This window comes from Branchiostoma lanceolatum, chromosome 9 (genome assembly GCF_035083965.1).
Source record: "Branchiostoma lanceolatum isolate klBraLanc5 chromosome 9, klBraLanc5.hap2, whole genome shotgun sequence".
Lineage (NCBI taxonomy): Eukaryota > Metazoa > Chordata > Leptocardii > Amphioxiformes > Branchiostomatidae > Branchiostoma > Branchiostoma lanceolatum.
In genome coordinates this window covers 13,925,622-13,945,787 of record NC_089730.1, presented here as the reverse complement: position 1 = coordinate 13,945,787, position 20,166 = coordinate 13,925,622, and the positions used below count along the sequence as shown (strand labels likewise).

General features: G+C 41.7%; 3 protein-coding genes across 4 annotated transcripts; 1 reads left to right on the top strand and 2 right to left on the bottom strand.

Annotated features, from left to right (window-relative positions):
* Positions 1-358: 358 nt before the first annotated feature.
* LOC136442435 (uncharacterized) lies at positions 359-4,252 on the top strand. Of its 2 annotated transcripts, none has more exons than XM_066439297.1 (3): positions 359-1,253; positions 2,458-2,557; positions 3,072-4,252. In XM_066439297.1, exons 1-2 carry the CDS (start codon positions 812-814, stop codon positions 2,532-2,534), a joined length of 519 nt encoding a protein of 172 aa, XP_066295394.1. In that variant the 5' UTR covers positions 359-811; the 3' UTR covers positions 2,535-2,557; positions 3,072-4,252. The 2 variants fall into 2 exon arrangements, with proteins under 2 accessions (XP_066295394.1, XP_066295393.1); XM_066439296.1 differs by having other exon boundaries at positions 373-1,253; positions 3,055-4,252.
* A 3,204-nt stretch (positions 4,253-7,456) lies between these two features.
* Positions 7,457-20,078, bottom strand: LOC136442434 (uncharacterized). Its single transcript, XM_066439295.1, has 10 exons — positions 19,747-20,078; positions 19,023-19,360; positions 18,630-18,749; positions 17,913-18,072; positions 17,202-17,397; positions 11,109-11,181; positions 10,430-10,528; positions 9,645-9,808; positions 8,998-9,106; positions 7,457-8,472 (listed from the first exon to the last, which is right to left on the bottom strand). The coding sequence occupies exons 1-10, from the start codon at positions 19,916-19,918 to the stop codon at positions 8,311-8,313; spliced, it is 1,593 nt and encodes a 530-aa protein (XP_066295392.1). The 5' UTR covers positions 19,919-20,078; the 3' UTR covers positions 7,457-8,310.
* LOC136442431 (tripartite motif-containing protein 3-like) lies at positions 11,529-16,611 on the bottom strand. Its single transcript, XM_066439284.1, has one exon. It carries the CDS (start codon positions 15,595-15,597, stop codon positions 13,876-13,878), a length of 1,722 nt encoding a protein of 573 aa, XP_066295381.1. The 5' UTR covers positions 15,598-16,611; the 3' UTR covers positions 11,529-13,875.
* Positions 20,079-20,166: the final 88 nt, after the last annotated feature.

Genomic DNA, 20,166 nt, shown 5'->3' with positions numbered 1-20,166 from the left:
CTGCCGATTTTGGGCACCGTGCCAATATTTCTAAGTAATTAAATGTAAAATTACACGGAACGACACCCCCTCCCCATCTTGATTTCAGACCCCATGAAGGATTTGTTGTCCGCATAATGCTAGCCTGCACAACACCAGCTTTCGCTGCCTGGAACTGATCAGCTATTCTCCAAGCTGAGGTTATGCCACTACCTTGGTTGCGTCCTATTGTTATAATAAACAACTACATGGACATAGTCGGAAACACGTCCACGTATTAAGGAAATTGTTATTCCTGGAAAATATGGTACCAAACACCTTATGCCACACCACAAACACCGTGATGACTTCAATGAGGTTTGTGTCCTACGGACTCTTTTTCTTCGCATTCTTGTTCTTACACTTCCGGATCGCGGATCATTCGACACAACGACTGTTCGTGTCTATAGACACGTAACGTTACGCAGAAAGAAATGCTGTCGAGCAAGTAGGAACCGGATCTGCCTTGGCCTTTAACCTGTAGGTCACCTCGTCTTTGAGTCAAAACAACCTTAAAGGTAACCGCTGACTCACAAAACGCGATGCTTAAATTTGCAGCTGCTGATCTTAAGGTATAGTAGACATCGATCTTGGGTAAACAAGCTGAAAGGTTATTCGCGGTCAACTTTTGTTGTGTCTGACCCGGCCTCTTTCTGGGACTATAAAGGCTTGCAGGTCACGTACAGAACGTAACGGTCTACGTGGCACATAAACAACTTGCGTGCCACTCTAACAACCGACAGTTTAACTTACTGCTGCTCTTCTGTAACGTCCGTCCATATACAGCATAGCCATGGACATGGTCATGTACTCGAGTGATTTGGCAGAGATCTTCGATAAGAACTCGGAACACAGGGGGAAGAAACACAAGCGTACTGGCAGCTACGAGACGGCAGTGCATGGGAAGGCGACGGGTCATCTGCACCACCTTCAGCGGGAGAGAGCGTACACAGACCCGTCCCACCACCGCGGAGCTCACGGTCCGCACCACCGTCTCCGAACCACGTCCGAGTCGGGAGCTGGCGAAGCGGCGTCGGGAGGAGAGCGGGAGAAAACGACGGCGGGGGCCGAGGGCGCTGAGGGTGGGGCGACCTCGGGAGAGAAACACCACAAACATCATCACGGGCTGCATCTGCCACATCCACACCTGCCACATGTCCACCTGCCACACCCGCACCTGCCACACATGCACCTGCCACATCCGCATATGCCTCAGTGCCTCCAACCAATGGATGGTAAGTTTCTATCTCTTATTACCCACGTATAGTCTATATAACTCTGCCAAAGGTTATGGGTTAATAGAAATGTCATGTATAATGCCCCCCTCCCTAAACAGGTAAAAACGCTTAATTTTTAACGTGCCCTTGAAAATTATATTCAAATTTGGTATGAAATATTTATAGAGAAAATGGTACTACCCCACGGACCACTACCGTTCACACTCATTTTTTTCAATCGCGATTGAAGTATAATCGCGATTGTTCGATCCGATCGCGATTGAACGCAAAGAAACTTTTGCGTTCACACTGCTTTTCGCCAAGTTGATTAAAGTACGCCTTGATCCGATCGCGATTGAAGCACGATTGAAGCATGCTATCGGCGATCATCTGGTAAATGTTGTTGTTGTCCTTGTTGTCCTTGTTTCGTGTCTATTTTTCCGCTAGACATTGTCACTTGGTGCGGTAAATGTCCCTCTTTCGGTGACATTTCCCCAGTTTGGCCTGCACCTCCTCTCTCCCCCAGATTGCGATGAGGACCCAGGTCTCCTCATCGCGCCATCTGCCACCAGCTGAAGTTGCTGACGGAGTTTTATTCTTCTTCTTGGGCATTGTTGACGATGAAAAGTTGTTGTTGTTGTAAAAGAGCGATCTGACGTGCGGATTGGGTTTGTTTTCCCGCGCCATACGAACTGTGACCCCACGTACCCGTATGTATGACCTCCCACCCCCGGAACCAGCCGAAATCTCCGCCGATCGCGATGGAATGAATCGTAGTTGTGTTCACACTCAAAATTTGATAGGATTGGATTGGATCCGATCGCGATTAATCCAATCAAACTACCTCCGGAGGTAGTTACAATCCAATCGCGATTGGATCGTTTTGGATCGTTCCAATCGCGATTGGGAGCGTTCACACTGAAAAAATCAATCGCGATCGGATCGATTCAATCGCGATTATACTTCAATCGCGATTGAAAAAAATGAGTGTGAACGGGGTCTTAGTATACCTCACTTTCTAGGCAATAAAATCCTAACATTTATATTGGTACCATTGTATAGCTTGACTGCTTTTGATGAGCATAGCAAATAAAACTTCTGAAAGCCACTGCAAAGAACATATCAATATATGGTGGAAATTATTTGTCGGCTATTTTTCCCCGCTAATATCGATTTTCATATCATTTGGTATTCTGACGCATTGTTTTGTCATCTTTTGCAGACGACGAGGGAGAAAACCGGGATCGAAAGAATGTGCAAACAACACTACAGGCAGAATATTTCCCTTTTCCCTTCTAGGAGAGGGAGATATAGACATTCAGGTAGGTCGTTTTCAACAGAGTGGAATATTTGACTTATTTTCATCATGACATGTTCCCGACTATTCCGAATGGTTGGCTATCACAGTTGCAACGTTCCATGCATAGCCACGTTCTATTCTTCTTGGCTTTCATTGGTGGCGTGATTTGCCCTTTGGTAAGTAAACCACAGCCAATACCTTTATCAATGATTAATAATACGTGTTTATGATCTGTATCAAAACAAAGACTGGAACATAACATGAACTATATAACCGAGACACTTTATCGTAGGAATCAGTCGTATTTTCCAGTGTATTGCTTAAAGTAAATGTCCATGCATGCTTTTAATCTATACCCAGATATCCTAGCTATCCTAGCTACTAACGGTGATTTCTGAAAAGCATCCACGTGTACACGTTATGATCCCTAATGCTAGCATGCATACAGGGGTAAACATTCTAGATCTGCTGTTATTATCATGGTGGTCTGACATGGTTGTTTATTCAACACATTTCCAGGTGTGACTGACTGATAGCAAGGAGTGGGGCCATAGGCTGACGTCATTCCGTATATAACTGCAAGTCTTCAAGTCAATACTAACAGGCTTGGCAAGGGGACCAATAGGCATTCTTGTTGCTCTACCGAGACTGATGATTATAATATAGAATCTATGAAGGATCCATTGTTCCCTTGCTGGTATGCTTTATATGGACATGAGAAATGGATGGTCGGAACTCGGCAGTCATGATTTTTTGCGACTGGGCTTTGACCTAAGGAGGTATATAGTGCATCTATGATACGATTAACAATCATTTCACACTAAATATGATAACTCACATGTCAAATACAAATTTCTAAAAGTACTTTTTTAGATCTTGTATCGCATCTTATCCTAAAGTAATGTACATTAGACCCGTCGTCATGTTATTCGTGTCAAGGTTTTGATCTAAGGTATCTCTTTGAATCTTTGATACCCATACGATTTGCAATAATTTTGTATTGAATGTATGGCTGTCCACGTGTAATGTACAGATTTCTTATTGTATTTTGAAATTTGTAGATTATGTATTATGATTCATCACGAAGGCTTGTAAAATAGATATGACTGTGACAATGATATGTCATCAGCTAAATAACAAGCGCAGCTCCAAATACTTATGTTGTCAAGCATCATTTACTGTACATAGGGCATGTATAAATGTATCTAAAATAATATAGTATTAAGATGCATGCGTCTACTGAATGTAATGTATGTAAATTAAGTAATTTGTATAATGTGATTGTATGTAATATATTCATTTTGCTACCACACGGCAGTCATAACAGTGGAAAGTACACAATATTACTCGTTATAGTTGGAACTATTAATTTTTAATGTGATCTTGCCATTGCTTAAGCACATGGCTATATATGTATAAATGATAAAACTACATCAAGTGTTGCATGGCACTTGGATGAAACAGGCACAAAGGTACAATATTGCGTTAGTAATTACAAGCGTTAACATTCAATCCTAACTATTACTTTATACATGTATTCTTAGCAAATTGGTATATTCTAGTCACACAAGATCTAGACATGCAATACGAAGGAGTTACATTGAACATGTAAGTTTGGGTGAGTCATATCTACATGTAAACAGTTTTGATTTTATGAACGATGAACAATTACGATGTACAGATTATGAATGATTTCTTAATATAATACTTTTACATATTACTTGTGTCCTACATGTCCTATGGACCTAATTACTTGATGCATCGTTGGTGTCTTTTCTTTCCCAGTGTATATTGATTAGTCGATTGATTGATTGATTGTCAAAATGTATGTAAAGATATTTGTTTCTAATACAGATATTCTGCAATCATCCCTACATGTAGCTTATGGACGACGCCGGGGCCACATAATTTTCGTTTGGAAGCATGCTTGAGTCTTCCATACTAAAATCCACCTAGTTTGGCTGTGACCCGTCTTTTCCTGAATAGTTGGACACTGACGGCGCAAACCTGACTTGCTGTTGGATGGAAGAACGCCGATCTTCCTCCACCACAGGAGGAGCCGGCGGCGGTGTGTACTGTATCACCGTGACTTCGTCCACGCCACAGTTCCCCACATTTGTGACCACCACAAAGTCAGGCCCGACGGCCACGGCCCAAGGGTCAGCCATGTCCTCGGCGATGTGTCGGATGAAGTTCCCGTCCCTGTCGAACAACTCTACCCGCTTGTTCCCCCTGTCGACCACGATGACGTTGTCCTCGCTGTCGGTGCAGACGCCGTGCGGCGCGTCCAAGCATCCGTTTGCGGTTCCCAGTGTCCCGAACCTGGAGGGCTTGTCTTCGTCCTTGAAGGTGTGAACTCTGTGCGTCCAACAGTCACTTACGAGGATGTCGCCTCTACTGTTCACCGCAGCGTATCGCGCCTTCCTCGTCCGACCTGCCGTCGTTTTGTGCATGGTGCCGTCGGGAAGGAACAGTTTGGCGCAACTTTCAACGTACCATTTCCCCTCCCACAGCCGGACGCGCTGCTCTGTGACGATGATTTCCATGTCAGGTTTAGGAGGAAGGTCGTCATCGTCGTCCGTTTTGATGACCTCCTTGTGGAAGAGGTTGTTCGGTTTGGCTGCGATGCCGTGCCACGATTCCTTACCTGTATGAGGTATCTCGATCTTACTGATGAAGAGACCCTCTTTGGTAAACTGGACTACAAAGTCGGTCGCTCCACGTTTCTTTGGGATGGCCAGTGAGCCCACAACCCAGACTTTCTCGTACTTGTCTATGGTCACGTCTTCCGGTTGAAACGGTACGGGTTTGAGCAAGCCTTTAAAGGCGGTTTGAAACTCGCGAATGAACTTTCCCTCCGTACTGTAAATAACAATTCTCTCGTTGTAGCAGTCTGCGATGTATATCTCATAGTCTTTAGACACTGCAAGGCCGGAGACACAGCGAAACTTGTCTTTGACGCGCGTGTTTCTGCCACCGAATTTGATTGGCGGAGGCTCCTCTGGTTCAGGTGGTATCTCTTCTGGTATTTCTTTGAGGGATCCCCTTTTTGATCCAACTAAGCTTCTAATCGAGCCTAGTATGCTTTGGGTCAGACTGTTCTTTCGGCCTGTCTTCGCTACTGCTGCGTTTGGGTCCACCTCTGGGGTTCCTGTGATTGATCCCGCTTTGCTTCCTCTCCTCGAACCGGCTTGACTTCCTTTAACAGACCCTGCTATGCTCTGGGTAAGACTTTTCTTTCGCTCTGTGCTCGCCTCTTCTGAGCTTGCATGCACCTCTGCGGTAACCGTGTTTCCCTCTGTGTCCGCCTCTGGAGTTTCTTTGATAGATCCCGCATTGCTTCCTCTTCTCGATCCAGCAAGACTCTCTCTGATAGATCCTGCTATGCTTTGAGTCAGACTTTTCCTCCGGACTTTACTCCCATCTTGCGATGCTGCGTCTACCTCCGCTTGTTGTGTGGTGTCTGATTCTTGTGTTGTTGCGTTCCCCAGCGCTGTTCCCGCGTTAGCCTCTGCTGCCTTCGCGTCCGCCGCTATGGCTTCTTCAGTGATCGGTCCCGCTACACTCAGCCCTGTGACAGACCCAGACAGGCTCCCTCTCCTCGACCCCGCCAAACTTTCCCTGATGGACCCGGCTATGCTGTTGGTCAGACTTTTCTTCCGAACCTTTTCCGCCATGTTAACCCAGTATTGTGTTGTGTCCTCCGTTGTGTCTTCACTTAAGGAAAAGTCGTACGACCGGTCTGACGGCTAACAAGTGGCCCACATGTGGACACCTGTTCATGTTTTGGGCTAATTAATGACTAAAAACAAAATGAATAGCCAACAATGCTTAAAACTCAACTTCATGTTCAGTGAAGCTCGATTCTTGAAAAAGACCAATCAAAATCTGTACTACTATCTTACATTGAAGGCATTCATGGCAAGCATTTTGAACGCAGTAACATCACTTGTACGCAGTGACCCACCCCTTTCTATAAGTACGGTCCTTAGGGGATATAGACAACATCTGTTCAGTTTCAAACCTTTGTCAAATAATATACAATGTGAAACAAGTCCTCTATTTCTGAGCTGGCTACAGTTAAAGTTTGAGGAAAAGGATCATAGTAACCCTTTGATGCAAATGTCTGGAGTGATTCTATTGGATTAAATATGAAACCGCACCGACCAATTGTCACTAGAATAATTAAGGGTTCGTCTAGATTTGTATCTTACCTCGCATTCGAGGTCGTAGGTCATGATATCCTTCACGTTTTTTTCTGTCATTAAAGTTACGTGCGTGCGCATGCGCTACACTTGAATTATCACAGAAAGCCGTAGCTTTATTTCTAACAGTGGGGGGGTGGTAGGCTCTAAAATTAAGTCAAATTACACGGGTCTAGTGTTCAGTCATATTACACAGTGCGTAGGTGTGAAGGGATGTTTCCAACGACAGGGCCGTGGTTAGTGGAGATCAACAAACAAATGCTCAACCGGACATTGTATTGTACGAACTTTATAGGTCACCAGATGATGGCGTTTCAGCACTAGTATGCTAGCCTGAGTACCAGCCTCCGTAGTGACCACTGGCTCCAAAAAAAAATCGCTTGCAGGGCCAGACTCCGTGGTTAGCAAGTGATTTTTTTGAGCCAGCGGTCACTACGGAGGCCGGTACTCAGGCTACTAGTATGCGGTGGAACTGTCCACAACGACACAACAGTACCAAACCGAAGTGTTTTTCAAGTTTAGGGCCTGAACGATTTTCAGAAGCTAGATTTATTCATAAGTTTAAAGCAATTTACCTTACCTTTGGTTTAACACAGTAGACGCTTGTACATTATGTAATTGAGGTGATTTTTGTCAGCAGAGATCTTAGAGAAACTTCAATTAAAGTAAACCTAAGATCTACCGTTTGAGAATGTCAAGTCATCACAAGTGAAATGTTCAATACAAAACTGGAGAAAACCAGATATTCTCTTTATTCAAAGATCTGTTCTCATCAATATCGTAGCAAATATTAATCCATTGTAAAACATAGGATAACAGTTGCTTTTACATTGGTCCCTAAACTCCAATTACAAAATGTATATCATTAGAAACTCCCTGACAAGTAATTTATCCATCATAGTTAGTTATACCCACCATTTACTTTACAATCTATGATATTCAATCTAATATATATCAATAGTACCTCTCTCCCAAAAATAAACAATGGAGTGATGTTTTATTTTCTCGAAGACCAAACTCAAATTAGCAAGGTATACGTAGTTCACAATTTCGTATTCACCCTAAATACACTATAATATTATCAAAATCTCATTGTTTTTATACTGCTACATAGAAATAGGAACCAAAGTGGATGTTATAACCAGATACAACTTCAATAAATGCTGATAAAACATGTGAGAAGTTATTTTAAAAACGAGGAGGAAGTTAAGATGCAGGAGATACAAACATCATCAGCATAATTTTAACACAGTTAAAGATGCATAATATGAATATATTTACAGTCAGCATCATGATTCTTAATTTGAAAATATTTTTCCATCATTGCACCAATAGTTCAACATATCCCTATACACACACCTTATCAGACACACCCAAAGAATCCATAGTTCATTGTAAGTAGTCTAAGCAGCCTTCTGGAATTGGAATTCTCATAATTGCTTTTTTTCATTGCCCAATTTCTGATTTCAATTTTTCATGACATCACATGAGGGCAACTTCTGATGATGTCTCATTTGGGCAACTTCTGATGACATCACAAGATGGCAACTTTCGATGACATCACATGAGGTTAAAGTTCATCGCGCATCTCCAGATGCTTGTACATGAGTCGCTCCACGGTGGGGTCGTGAAACCTGGACGATTCAAAAGGCTGTAAGGCAGCTTCGAGATTCTTCTTCACCATGGCAGCCGTCAGGGTGCTATCGTTGTCTGGGACCAGCTTCGACACAATCTGGGTGTGACAGGACAGAAATACAATGTACATATAACTTGAAAGTTCACCTGTGTTGGTAGAAAGCATTCTGAAGCAAACTGTACTTCCCAAGACAAAAATTGGACTTAACCAAATCTCAACTGTCCAACTCCAGTCGTTGTCAAGCAATGAGCAATCCACCACTTTTGTGACGTCAAGTTATACAGATAGGACACATGACTAATTGGTGAGCCAACTTTCTGCAACTTATGATCCACTGCTCACCGAGTCACATGTTCTATCTGCACAACATGACTTCACAGAAGTAGCGGATTGCTCATTCCTTGACCCGGACAGTCGGAAATTTGGCTACTGACGGTAAGTCCAATTTTTGTGTTTAATATTACAGTGCAACCTTGCTTCAGAAAGGAACGTAATATTTGGCACTATTTAACACAAATTGGAACAAACTTATCTTAACATACGCTGTAAAGCAGTTTTAGGACAATTATTTGCTATCAAATGAATCTTATTTAGGTTGAAATGAAGTTTTGTTTTACTTACCTCCTTTGCGACCTCTGAAGTTCCCCCCAGTGTTTCCACATACTCATTCACAAACAGGTCTGCAGACATCTTTCCATGATTTTCACGCAGCAAATTCACCAGCAGCCCCCTACATGGATGGATAAGAACAGTTCAAACATATTGAATAGGACTGATTTTAGTCTACAGACCCTAAGATAAATGCTTGGATGAGGGAAAGCCACCGTGGACAAAATTGGTCTAAGACTTTTTGTGTTGTCCTAATGTTCTTGGCAAAGGTTCTTAAAGGAGAGTGAAATGTGAGACTTCAACTGAAGATTACATTTAACCTTCTCCCTACTCCCTAACTCTGTAACCAATGGAGAATGGGGTGCCAAACGGGTACTACAGTGTGCTAAAGGTTAACTCGAAGGATGTAAACCACTTGGTTTCATCTCAAACATCAGCATTTTCCTAACAGTTACAATTTTCCTGTAACAGAAGTATGATTCTTATTACTGATAAACTGGGAATTATCATCATCCATGGATGGATAATGGTAGAATCTTCATGTTTCTACAATCATTCTTTTCATCTTATTACATTGCCTTTTTCCATCTGGGATTTTCAGGTCTTAGAGTTTCTTTGCTGCTCTGATATATCTCAGGTTCTCTTTGAGAAGGTCCCACCTGATGTGCTCTCCAGGGATGTGGCTGTACTCGAAGGACGACATGTCAGACACGTCCGTGGGGTCGATGATCAACATGAGCTCCTTCATCTCTTCTATTGTCAGGGCCTTTACTTCATCCTTGGTGATGTAACCACGCCCTTCTGGGTCCACCTTCTTGGCAAACTGTATAAATAAACATTTACATTCTTTACACACTTACTCTGGATACCAACTCATGGACTTTCCAGTGTCAGGCGACCCCGACGGACCTACATTGACCAACTTGTTGGGGACGTAGGGGTGAGGGCTGAAGATCTAGAGCACTTAATGGCGGACCGTAGCTACTGGAGGAAGAGGGTTGACTTAGTCCGAGCAACCCGCCCGATGATGATGACACACTTATTATATAAGATGTTAAGTATGTCAAAGAAAATAATCTAGATAACAATCTGGGCTGTCTGCAGCTTTAATTTTCTTTCCGGCCCACAGATTGTTTGGGAGCCCATGTTGTTAATTTTGACTGTTAAATCTGTCATTTCAAGCATACAAAATGACAGTTTCATCAATTTCATGCCAGGAAGGTCAGATTTTTTGTATGGACAGGGTGGAATTTTTTTTGTTCTGTGAAGCAAATTTCCGTCCCGGGATGAATGGAGGGACGGGTCCTGGAGACAGCCCTGATAACAATGAAAGGTTTTGGTCTGACAACTTGTTTGACAAAGCTGGTGTAAAGTATATCCACAAGTGTTACATGTAGTTAATACTATATGGACAGTAACAGCAATAAAACACTTGTTTACTGACCTCAGTTTTCATGTTGCTGAAGAGTTCATCCATGGTGCTGATCTGTTCCTTTGTCATCCGGTGGTTTTCTTCAAATTCATCTTTTACTTCATGTTGTCCCTGCAAAGCAAGAAGACAGTTATGTTGCAGTTCAACTTTTGCTTCCACCTCTTATGTATGTTCCATCATAATAAACTTTATCTATATCAGTTTGCCATTGGATCTGTGGTTTACTTTTGTATCAGTTCTTGTACTCTACCGGTATCTCTGTTCTGATTTTGTATCATCTTTGTGAAAAGCAATAGAATATTTTTTTAAAGAAAAGAAAGAAATCATGAGGATGTAAACAGTTGAGATGTAACCAACACAATTTTTTGCTGTCACCAGCATTACAAGCCTGGTGCCTGCCCCATGAATGTACGATCATAACTATTGACTATTTACTATTGACATAACAGAAAGAGGCTGTTGCCTGTAAGTTCTGTTTCTAAACAACAATAAAATAAGTGTCTATGTGGGCATACACTCCAAACCCTTCAAGTACTGGTGTCTAGTCTGGATTTGAAGGCATTGACAGTCTCAGCAGCTACCAGGTCCGCAGGAAGGCTGTTCTGAGGTTAATTGTCCTGACAGTACATGTACATCTCGTTGACTTCTTGGCTAGGATAACAAATGACTACAAATGACAACAATGGCTCACCTTGAGAAAGTTGTCCAGGAAATGTTGAACAGGAATCTTCCCTTCAGAGTCTGCCAGGACCAACAGGAGCCTCCTGTACATTACAAATGATACACATTAGTCATACTGTACTAGTTGTGTGTGATATCAGTTCTCCATTAGAAAATTAGAGCAGTAATCATCCTATAATGATTCAGAAGAGGTTTTTTCTCACATTTCTCACGTTTTGGCCAGACCCCTGACTACTCTTATTGACAAATGTGATGGGATCCCGCAAACATTGGACAGTATGTGGCCCCTTACAGTATCAGACACACTGGTAAGACACACAAATACACAAACACACAAACCAAGGAGGTTCTCTCTTTAACTTAGATTGTAGCACACAAAATACAATTACATGTATTACACATAACCAAAGAATGAAAGCAAACAGTTAAGTGTGTTGTCGATGTCTATTTCTATTATTGTTTACACCTTTAAGTTACAATCTATTGTCTTGAGCCTAGTATTGAGTGTGAACAAAATGTTAAAAATCTTTATTTTTATTTGTAACAGAGCACTGATATAAATACAGCATGAGAGAAAAAATGCATCCTATTAGATCATACAAAAAAGCAATTTACATACATTTTGTAGCTTTGGAACATTGAGCATTCAAACATTACTGGCTGCTAATTATTCAGAGCATAGTATTTCATGTATCTATTTAGACATTGTACATTCAAACATTACTGGCTGCTACATGTAAGTAGTCAGAACATAGCTTTTTATGTATTAATTTAGACATTGTAGATTCAAACATTACTGGCTGCTAATTATTCAGAACATAGTATTTCATGTATCTATTTAGACATTGTACATTCAAACATTACTGGCTGCAAAGTAGTCAGAACATAGTATTTTATGTATTAATTTAGACATGGTACATTCAAACATTACTGGCTGCTAAGTAGTCAGAACATAGTTTTTTATGTATTAATTTAGACATTGTACATTCAAACATTACTAGCTGCTAAGTAGTCAGAACATAGTATTTTATGTATTAATTTAGACATGGTACATTCAAACATTACTGGCTGCTAATTAGTCAGAACATAGTATTTCATGTATCTATTTAGACATGGTACATTCAAACATTACTGGCTGCTAAGTAGTCAGAACATACTTTAGTATTTTATGTATCTATTTAGACATTGGACATTCAAACATTACTGGCTGCTAATTATTCAGAACATAGTTATTTATGTTTTAATTTAGACATTGGACATTCAAACATTACTGGCTGCTAATTATTCAGAACATAGTTTTTTATGTTTTAATTTAGACATTGGACATTCAAACATTACTAGCTGCTAATTATTCAAAACATAGTATTTTAGGTATTAATTTAGACATTGGACATTCAAACATTACTGGCTGCTAATTATTCAGAACATAGTTTTTTATGTATTAATTTAGACATTGGACATTCAAACATTACTGGTTGCTAATTATTCAGAACATAGTTTTTCATGTATTAATTTAGACATGGTACATTCAAACATTACTGGCTGCTAATTATTCAGAACATAGTATTTTATGTATCTATTTAGACATTGTACATTCAAACATTACTGGCTGCTAATTATTCAGAACATAGTATTTTATGTATCTATTTAGACATTGTACATTCAAACATTACTGGCTGCCAAGTATTCAAAACATAGTATATAATGTTTATATTGACACATAGTACATTCAAACATTACTGGCTGCTAATTATTCAGAACATAGTATTTTATGTATCTATTTAGACATTGTACATTCAAACATTACTGGCTGCTGATTATTCAGAACATAGTATTTTATGTATCTATTTAGACATTGTACATTCAAACATTACTGGCTGCTGATTATTCAGAACATAGTTTTTTATGTATCTATTTAGACATTGTACATTCAAACATTACTGGCTGCCAAGTATTCAAAACATAGTATATAATGTTTATATTGACACATAGTACATTCAAACATTACTGGCTGCTAATTATTCAGAACATAGTATTTTATGTATCTATTTAGACATGGTACATTCAAACATTACTGGCTGCTGATTATTCAGAACATAGTATTTTATGTATCTATTTAGACATTGTACATTCAAACATTACTGGCTGCCAAGTATTCAAAACATAGTATATAATGTTTATATTGACACATAGTACATTCAAACATTACTGGCTGCTAATTATTCAGAACATAGTATATAATGTTTATATTTAGACATTGTACATTCAAACATTTCTGGCTGCTAATTATTCAGAACATAGTATTTTATGTATTAATTTAGACATTGTACATTCAAACATTACTGGCTGCTAAGTATTCAGAACATAGTAGTTTATGTATCTATTTAGACATTGTACATTCAAACATTACTGGCTGCTAAGTATTCAGAACATGGTATATAATGTTTATATTTTTACACATTGTACAGTCAAGCATTACTGGCTGCTAATTATTCAAAACATAGAATATAATGTATACATCCATTTAAGTACGTAATGAAAAGGTGACAGTTTATCATATGGATGTCTATCCAGTTCTACCATTACATTTTCTTCCGTCATCTCAGCAAATTCAATCATGATCTAATCTTTTTGCGTATTAGAAAAATTTTCCAGATGATATCCATATCTTTTAAGTCTTTGAACTCACGACCCACCGGATACAAGGCCAACACTCTAGTCACAAGCAACAATCTAGTATGAAACAGCTAAGTTTAATGATAAACTTTTAGTCCGATTCAGGTGTAGAAGTACCGGTTAAGTATGGTGACTGTGCAACCTGTAGAGATCACCACCAACTGTCCATGTGTTGTCACGGCAACAGCCTGTGGCGACACGATGTCTGTAGCGATGTGCCGGAGGAATCTGCCTGTCTTGTCAAACAGCTCCAAACGGTTATGTTCTCTGTTTGCCACAATGATGTTATCCGCGCTGTCTGCACAGATGCCACAGGGAAGCTTCAGCTCGCCATCACCCCTTGCCTTGCACGACACTCCAGACCGCAGCAGCAACCGTCCGTCCTCGCTGAATGAGTAGATGCAGTTATTGGCCCAGTCCGACACGAGAATGTTCCCTTGCGTGTCCACATCGATGTACCGCAGGTATTTATTTGTCCCTCCCTGCTTTTCACCCACAGTTTTCACAAAGGTCCCATCTGCCTTGAAGACCAACACTAGCCCGTAAGGCTTGGATGGGCTTCCCGTGGTTTCTGTAATGAGGATGCGGTTCTTCCTGGTGTCCACGGCAACTCCTCTGCCCTGCAAGGTGTACTGTAGGTTAATCTTGTTGATCATCTTGCCCTGTTTGGAGTACAGCACGGCAAACTCGGCAGAGCCTGTCCTCCCCACCACCCACAGGTTCCCCACCCCATCCGTGGCCACATCGCCAGGGAACATCTTCTCTTTGTCTGACACGATTGTTGGGAACTTGTGCATGAATATTTGCTCTACTGTGAAGACTTGGATTCTCTGGTTGCAGTAGTCTGCTACAAAAATACACCCATCATCTGACACTGCAACACCACAGGGATCCCTAAATTTCCCCTGTTCTTTTCCCTCTCCACCAAAGGTCTGAGACTCATGCTCCCCTTGCCTATGATTCCCACCAACGTGACGACCCGGTGTGCAATTTGCCTCATTGCTTCTATATGTAATGGTAGGCACTGGTGATGTGTGTTGATTGATGACAGCCTCTGGGGCTATTGCAGATGGGAGAGGCTGGACCGTCACACGCCCCAACAATGGCATTAAGATGTCTGTGGGTTGAAAGATAGGGCGCTGCATTTGTACAGGCGTTGGCTCTGATGATTTCTTTCTGTGCTTTTCTACCACCTCTGTCAAAATGGTATGCTGAGCATCCCCGCCCTGCTCCAATTCTTTTTCTGCTTGCTCACAGACAGCAGACAGTTCTTTGATATCCTCCAGCACCCTGTTCCTCTCACTGTTTATCCTTTCCAAGTTTTTCTTGTCATTTTGACCGACTTCAGCCAAGAGGAAGCTTTTTCGTTGTCTGAGGTCGTCATCCAGTTGGTTGTAGGCCTGAATAATTCTGTTCCTTGTCAGCTGTTTCTGTGTATTCAGGGTGTTCCCGGTCTCTCCCAAACTTCTGATGAAGCTGTGATAACTGCCCAGGATGTTTTTCCCCTCAGCGATCAAGTCCCGAGCTGTGGGCCCTATTTCAGGCTGTGTAGTCACCCCTTTAAGCCTTTCACACAGACTCGTAACCAAGTAGTTGTCTGGTAAACCTGCTATCCCCTTGGGCGGCACTCTGACCTGCCGACGGCAGTTTGGGCACTTAAACACCCACACTTTCTTAGAATTCCCTACATGGTCCACTAGACAGCCCTGACAGAAAGTGTGCTGACAGGGCAGCATCTTGGGCTTGGTGAACAGCTCCAGGCAGATGCTGCAGGACAGTTCTTCACGAATTTGCTCCCCTAAGCTTGATGGTGCAGCTGCCATTTTGTCCTCCCTTTCAAGCCTATGATGTCAGTGATAGTGATTGTTCTGTGTCTTTTCTGCCCTGTGGCTGTGGCATCCGGTAACATTACAGACGCAAGTCCTAACCTATTATTGCCAGGTGTGTCTACTGACCTATGACTCATACCAAATAAGCAACTTTCCCTGCATGACTGTTAGCAATGGCACAAAGAGCTTTCACAGCAGGGCTAGAAGTAAACAGAACTTTTTGTTATTATTTTTCAAGCATATCCTGTATATATATATACTATATTTAGAGGCTCCTTTGTTTTAGACATAACTTCAGGAAATGACTTCACAGTGTTGACAACAGAGGTTTATTTACAGCACCTGACAGGGACTGTTCTGCTTTTCCCCTGTAGGGCATTGCGCTAGTGATGCAAGATCACCTATTAGTGCCAGCCTATAACCGCAGTGTCAGTGAGGTGTGTCTACAAGATTATGGTACACATACCAGGTGTATTAGGCATGGCACAAAATGTATTTGCAGCTTAGGCCAGAATAAAACAGAACTTTCTGTCACAATTTTGCAAGACTCTGTGTGTTTAACTGAGAATTCTTGCTATATACTGGCTCCACATATTAGACAGAAGTTCAGGAAGTGAATTTGCAGTGTTGACAAAATACATGTACGTGAGAGACTAATGATGCCTGCAGGGCATTCAGAGCTTGAATATCCACTTGCAAACTGCTGTGACTTGCAGAATTCAGAGCTTTAAAATTGTCAGATTACAATGTAAGCACGTAGTACATGTACATGTATTATGTACAACTTTCTGAAGCTTCCTGATGATGTGTTTAATTGCCATCTCAAGATATTATTAGCTCCTTTTTGTCCATTTAGTCTAATTACTCAGCTAGTACTGTAAATGCAGAAATGTTCGCGGTGGTCTTATGTTCGCGGTTTTCACAGGGACCGTTTCACCGCTAACATTCTTTTCCTATACTGCAGCAGTGTGTGACTATAGCACTGCCGCAAACATAAAACCGCCGCGAACACTCCATTTTCGCCTAAGCGCGAAAAAAACCCCACGCGAACTTAAATGCATTTACGTATGTCAAGGACAAATGGGCGGGACCTTCAGTTTGGATAATGAAAACAAACAAGGTTAATAGAGCCCATTAATTATTTTCTGACAGCAAAGCAAAGTCACAATCATCGCAAGGTTGATGACCTTTTGGCCAAGTCACAGGTGGCCTGTCCCTGGAGGTCAGAGTTCAACAGGTAACACTGGATGGTGTGTGCTTTATGTAACTTAGAGGGAATTTGATAATTGATCAATGGTTTGAGGTGCGGTGTGCCGATTTGCATGCAGTGTTCTGAATGCCAATTTGCTCACTACTGGAAGGGGTTGCAGTCCTTCAAAGGGGTCACTTGTTGATAAGAGTTTGGGTACGCGAGTGTGAGTGGATCAAATCAGTCAGTCAGCATTACACAGCTTGTAACTCATGATCATTAACTTTTAAGTACAGACCTGGTGTGCTCAGCCAGGTGGTAGTTTATCAGGCATGCAATACAAACAAATAAACAAGTGAGTTTGTAATGAATTCACAACGCTGTAATGAATAGAGGAGTGACCTCTGACCTGAGGATGTGAATGTCCATGTGACCTTGGGGGAGGTCACCGTGGCCGCTGTAGCGCCACAGAACATCGACCTGGTCCATGGGCGTGAAGTCAAACTCTCGGTTGCAATCGGTGTTGTCGAACTCCTTCAGGCGGGAGAGCCAGATGGACACAGCAGTATTGAGGTAGCCGTTAACTCGTACCTGGTGGGGATAGCCTATTGGAAAGAGAGGCAACATTAGAGTTACTGGAAATGCAGAAAAGTTCGGGTGGTTTTATGTTTGCGGTTTTCACGGTGAACTCTTCAGTGCAAACTTAAAACCACTGCAAAAATTTTTGCCCACCTACCCCCTTGTTTAAGCACTACTTAATGTACATTGGCTTCTGACTGGCTGTCCATAAAACCAGTGAGTGTTTCCGTTATGTGGCTGTTATGTGCTACTATTGTTTCAAGCGTGAACTTAAACCCTTAAAAAATCCCAACACGAGATATCAAAATTGGACCTTCCGCTGCAGCACCGTGGAAAGCCGTTAAGAGGCCCGTTATCGACACTGACCTTTATTCAACTACCAAACACATGTATCATAAAGATCCATCCACATTCCACAGTTTTTTGGGTTATGTTGTTGATTAACAAATAAATATACCCAGTCAGCCAACCACAAACAGCACCAAAAACATAACTCTCTTGGCGATGGTATCAAATTACACAAGGTGAAACCAGGACTTGCCTCCAGGTACGAAGATACAGTCTCCCTTGTCCATTGTGATGCGAGCGAAGCGGACATCTTGGATCTTAGGAAACTCTAACAGGTCCACACGGTCCACGTCAACCTCTGAGAACCCTCCCCACTCGTACCGCGACTCCTCCGCAAAGTACAGCAAGTCGCTCTGGGGAATAGAGAATAATGAATGAATGAAGACCTTTATTGTACATTTTTTCCCCATTGGGTTAAGTACCAGTCACATGTTAACGTTACCATATACATGTACTAGTACATGTATTATATTCATGTGCATATATCTTCTCGCTTCTTGGGGTAATTGTATAAGTGTATGATTAGTTAGAGTTGGTTTATCGAAGGCTGTAAGGAATATAAATTTATCTTTAACAATCAATGTGACATTACAACACAATACAGATTCTGACCTTCCACCTGATAGTTGATAAACCTTTTTTAAAAAAAATTAAAGATTTGACATTGACTTCTTAGGAATTCTTTGAAGACTAAATCATTCAAACTTATTATACTTAGCTTTGGTGTGATGGCGACTGTGACCTAATAAAATGTTTTCTTTATATAACTAAACTGGGCCATCATGGAAATGTCCCAGGCCCAACTGGGAAAATCAGCAAGCGTGAAGGTGTAGGAAGGTCAGGGTACTTTGATCTGTTTCTCTCATACAAAAATAATACAAACACAAGTGGCAGGAATGATGATCAGTACCTGGCTGGGATCTATCAGGATCCAGTCCTTGGTGCCATTAAACAGACAGTGGAAGGTGCTGTACGGGTCCCTGTGCAGCTTGGTCTTTCCTCCTGCTGCTGTCAGGAACAGGTGGGTCTCCTGAAGAAAAAGTTGTTCAATGATCAGATACAATTTTGGCACAGCTGGCCTGTAATATGATTTTTTATAGAGCACTTAAGTGCACTTTAAACTTAGTAAAATTATACATCAAGTAAAATTTATGGTTTTCTTCACTAATGCACTTACTCACTTGAACTCACTCACTCACTCACTCACTCACTCACTCACTCACTCGCTCACTCACACAAAAGAAAGACAGAAAGGAACAAACATACATACAAACAAACATACAAACAAACACTTGTGCTTCACCTGAATGCCCTGTGCAATACTGCCACACCTGAGGCAGGGCGGGACAGCGACGTCCTTTTCCACAGGAAGGGGGATCTGTGAGATCACGTACGCGTCCATCGTGTTGAAGTTCTGCATGAAGTGAGCGACCGTGTCCCGTCCCAGGCCCCCCTCCCCCACGGGGATCTTGTCGTTACCCTCGTGGCGTGCCTCCAGTCGGACGGTGAGGTTCCCGTACTCTCGGATGAGGTACTCCACAGTCCACAGGGAGTACGCACGCGAGGGCTTCGCTGCGCCCCTCAGCAGCACGGGCTTGTTCGGTTTGACGAATTTGTCGAAAAACTCCTGGGGTTGTGGGACTGTCATAGCAGATGGAAAGAAAGGACAATTTGTATTTTGAATAATTGGAAAGAAAGGTCGACACTTTGCACAGCAGAGCAAAGACATTTAGTATATAACGTTAGCACTGAGGAATGGGGTCGTGGAACTCAACACTGAATAATCTATTTCTGAGTTCGCCCCTCCCCATTATCTAAGAAGATATATAACCCCAGATCTTCACAAATCATTTCTTTTTCGTCGAGTAAACAAAATATCATGCCTACAATGTGATATTGATAATGTTGATCCTTCTGTCTTCACGAATAAAAGTTTGTGATTAAAAACTAAAACAAGATTACAGCCACATCATAGTTGTCATTTTAGAGTACCATTACTTTAGATCACGAAGAAAAACTGGTCCAACCTGTGAACATCTCGTCGATGGTTTCTGTGGCTTCTGCATGAGACCCAAAGATTTCCAAGTGACCCTTTGGACTTCCGCAAGGGACATCTTTCTGGCAGGTCTGTTGTTCAGCTGAGGAAGAAATGGTGACCAGAGTTGTGAAGAAAAACGCTATGCTGTAAGAACACTTCATGGTGATCTTTGCAAAACAGAGACCCCTAACCAAGCACAGGAGGGAGGTCGTAGTTTGATACTGTCCAGCTAGAACCAGAGGCTATCATTAGAGAGTTGTCTGCCAAATGTCACAGGAAACTAAATTACCGCGAAACAACCCGGAAGTGAAAGAGCGCCTTCTGTTGATATTGTTTAAAAGTGCAGCAACGACATATATTGTTTACATTTTACTGCATTAAGACATAACAGAAATAGATGGAATGACGT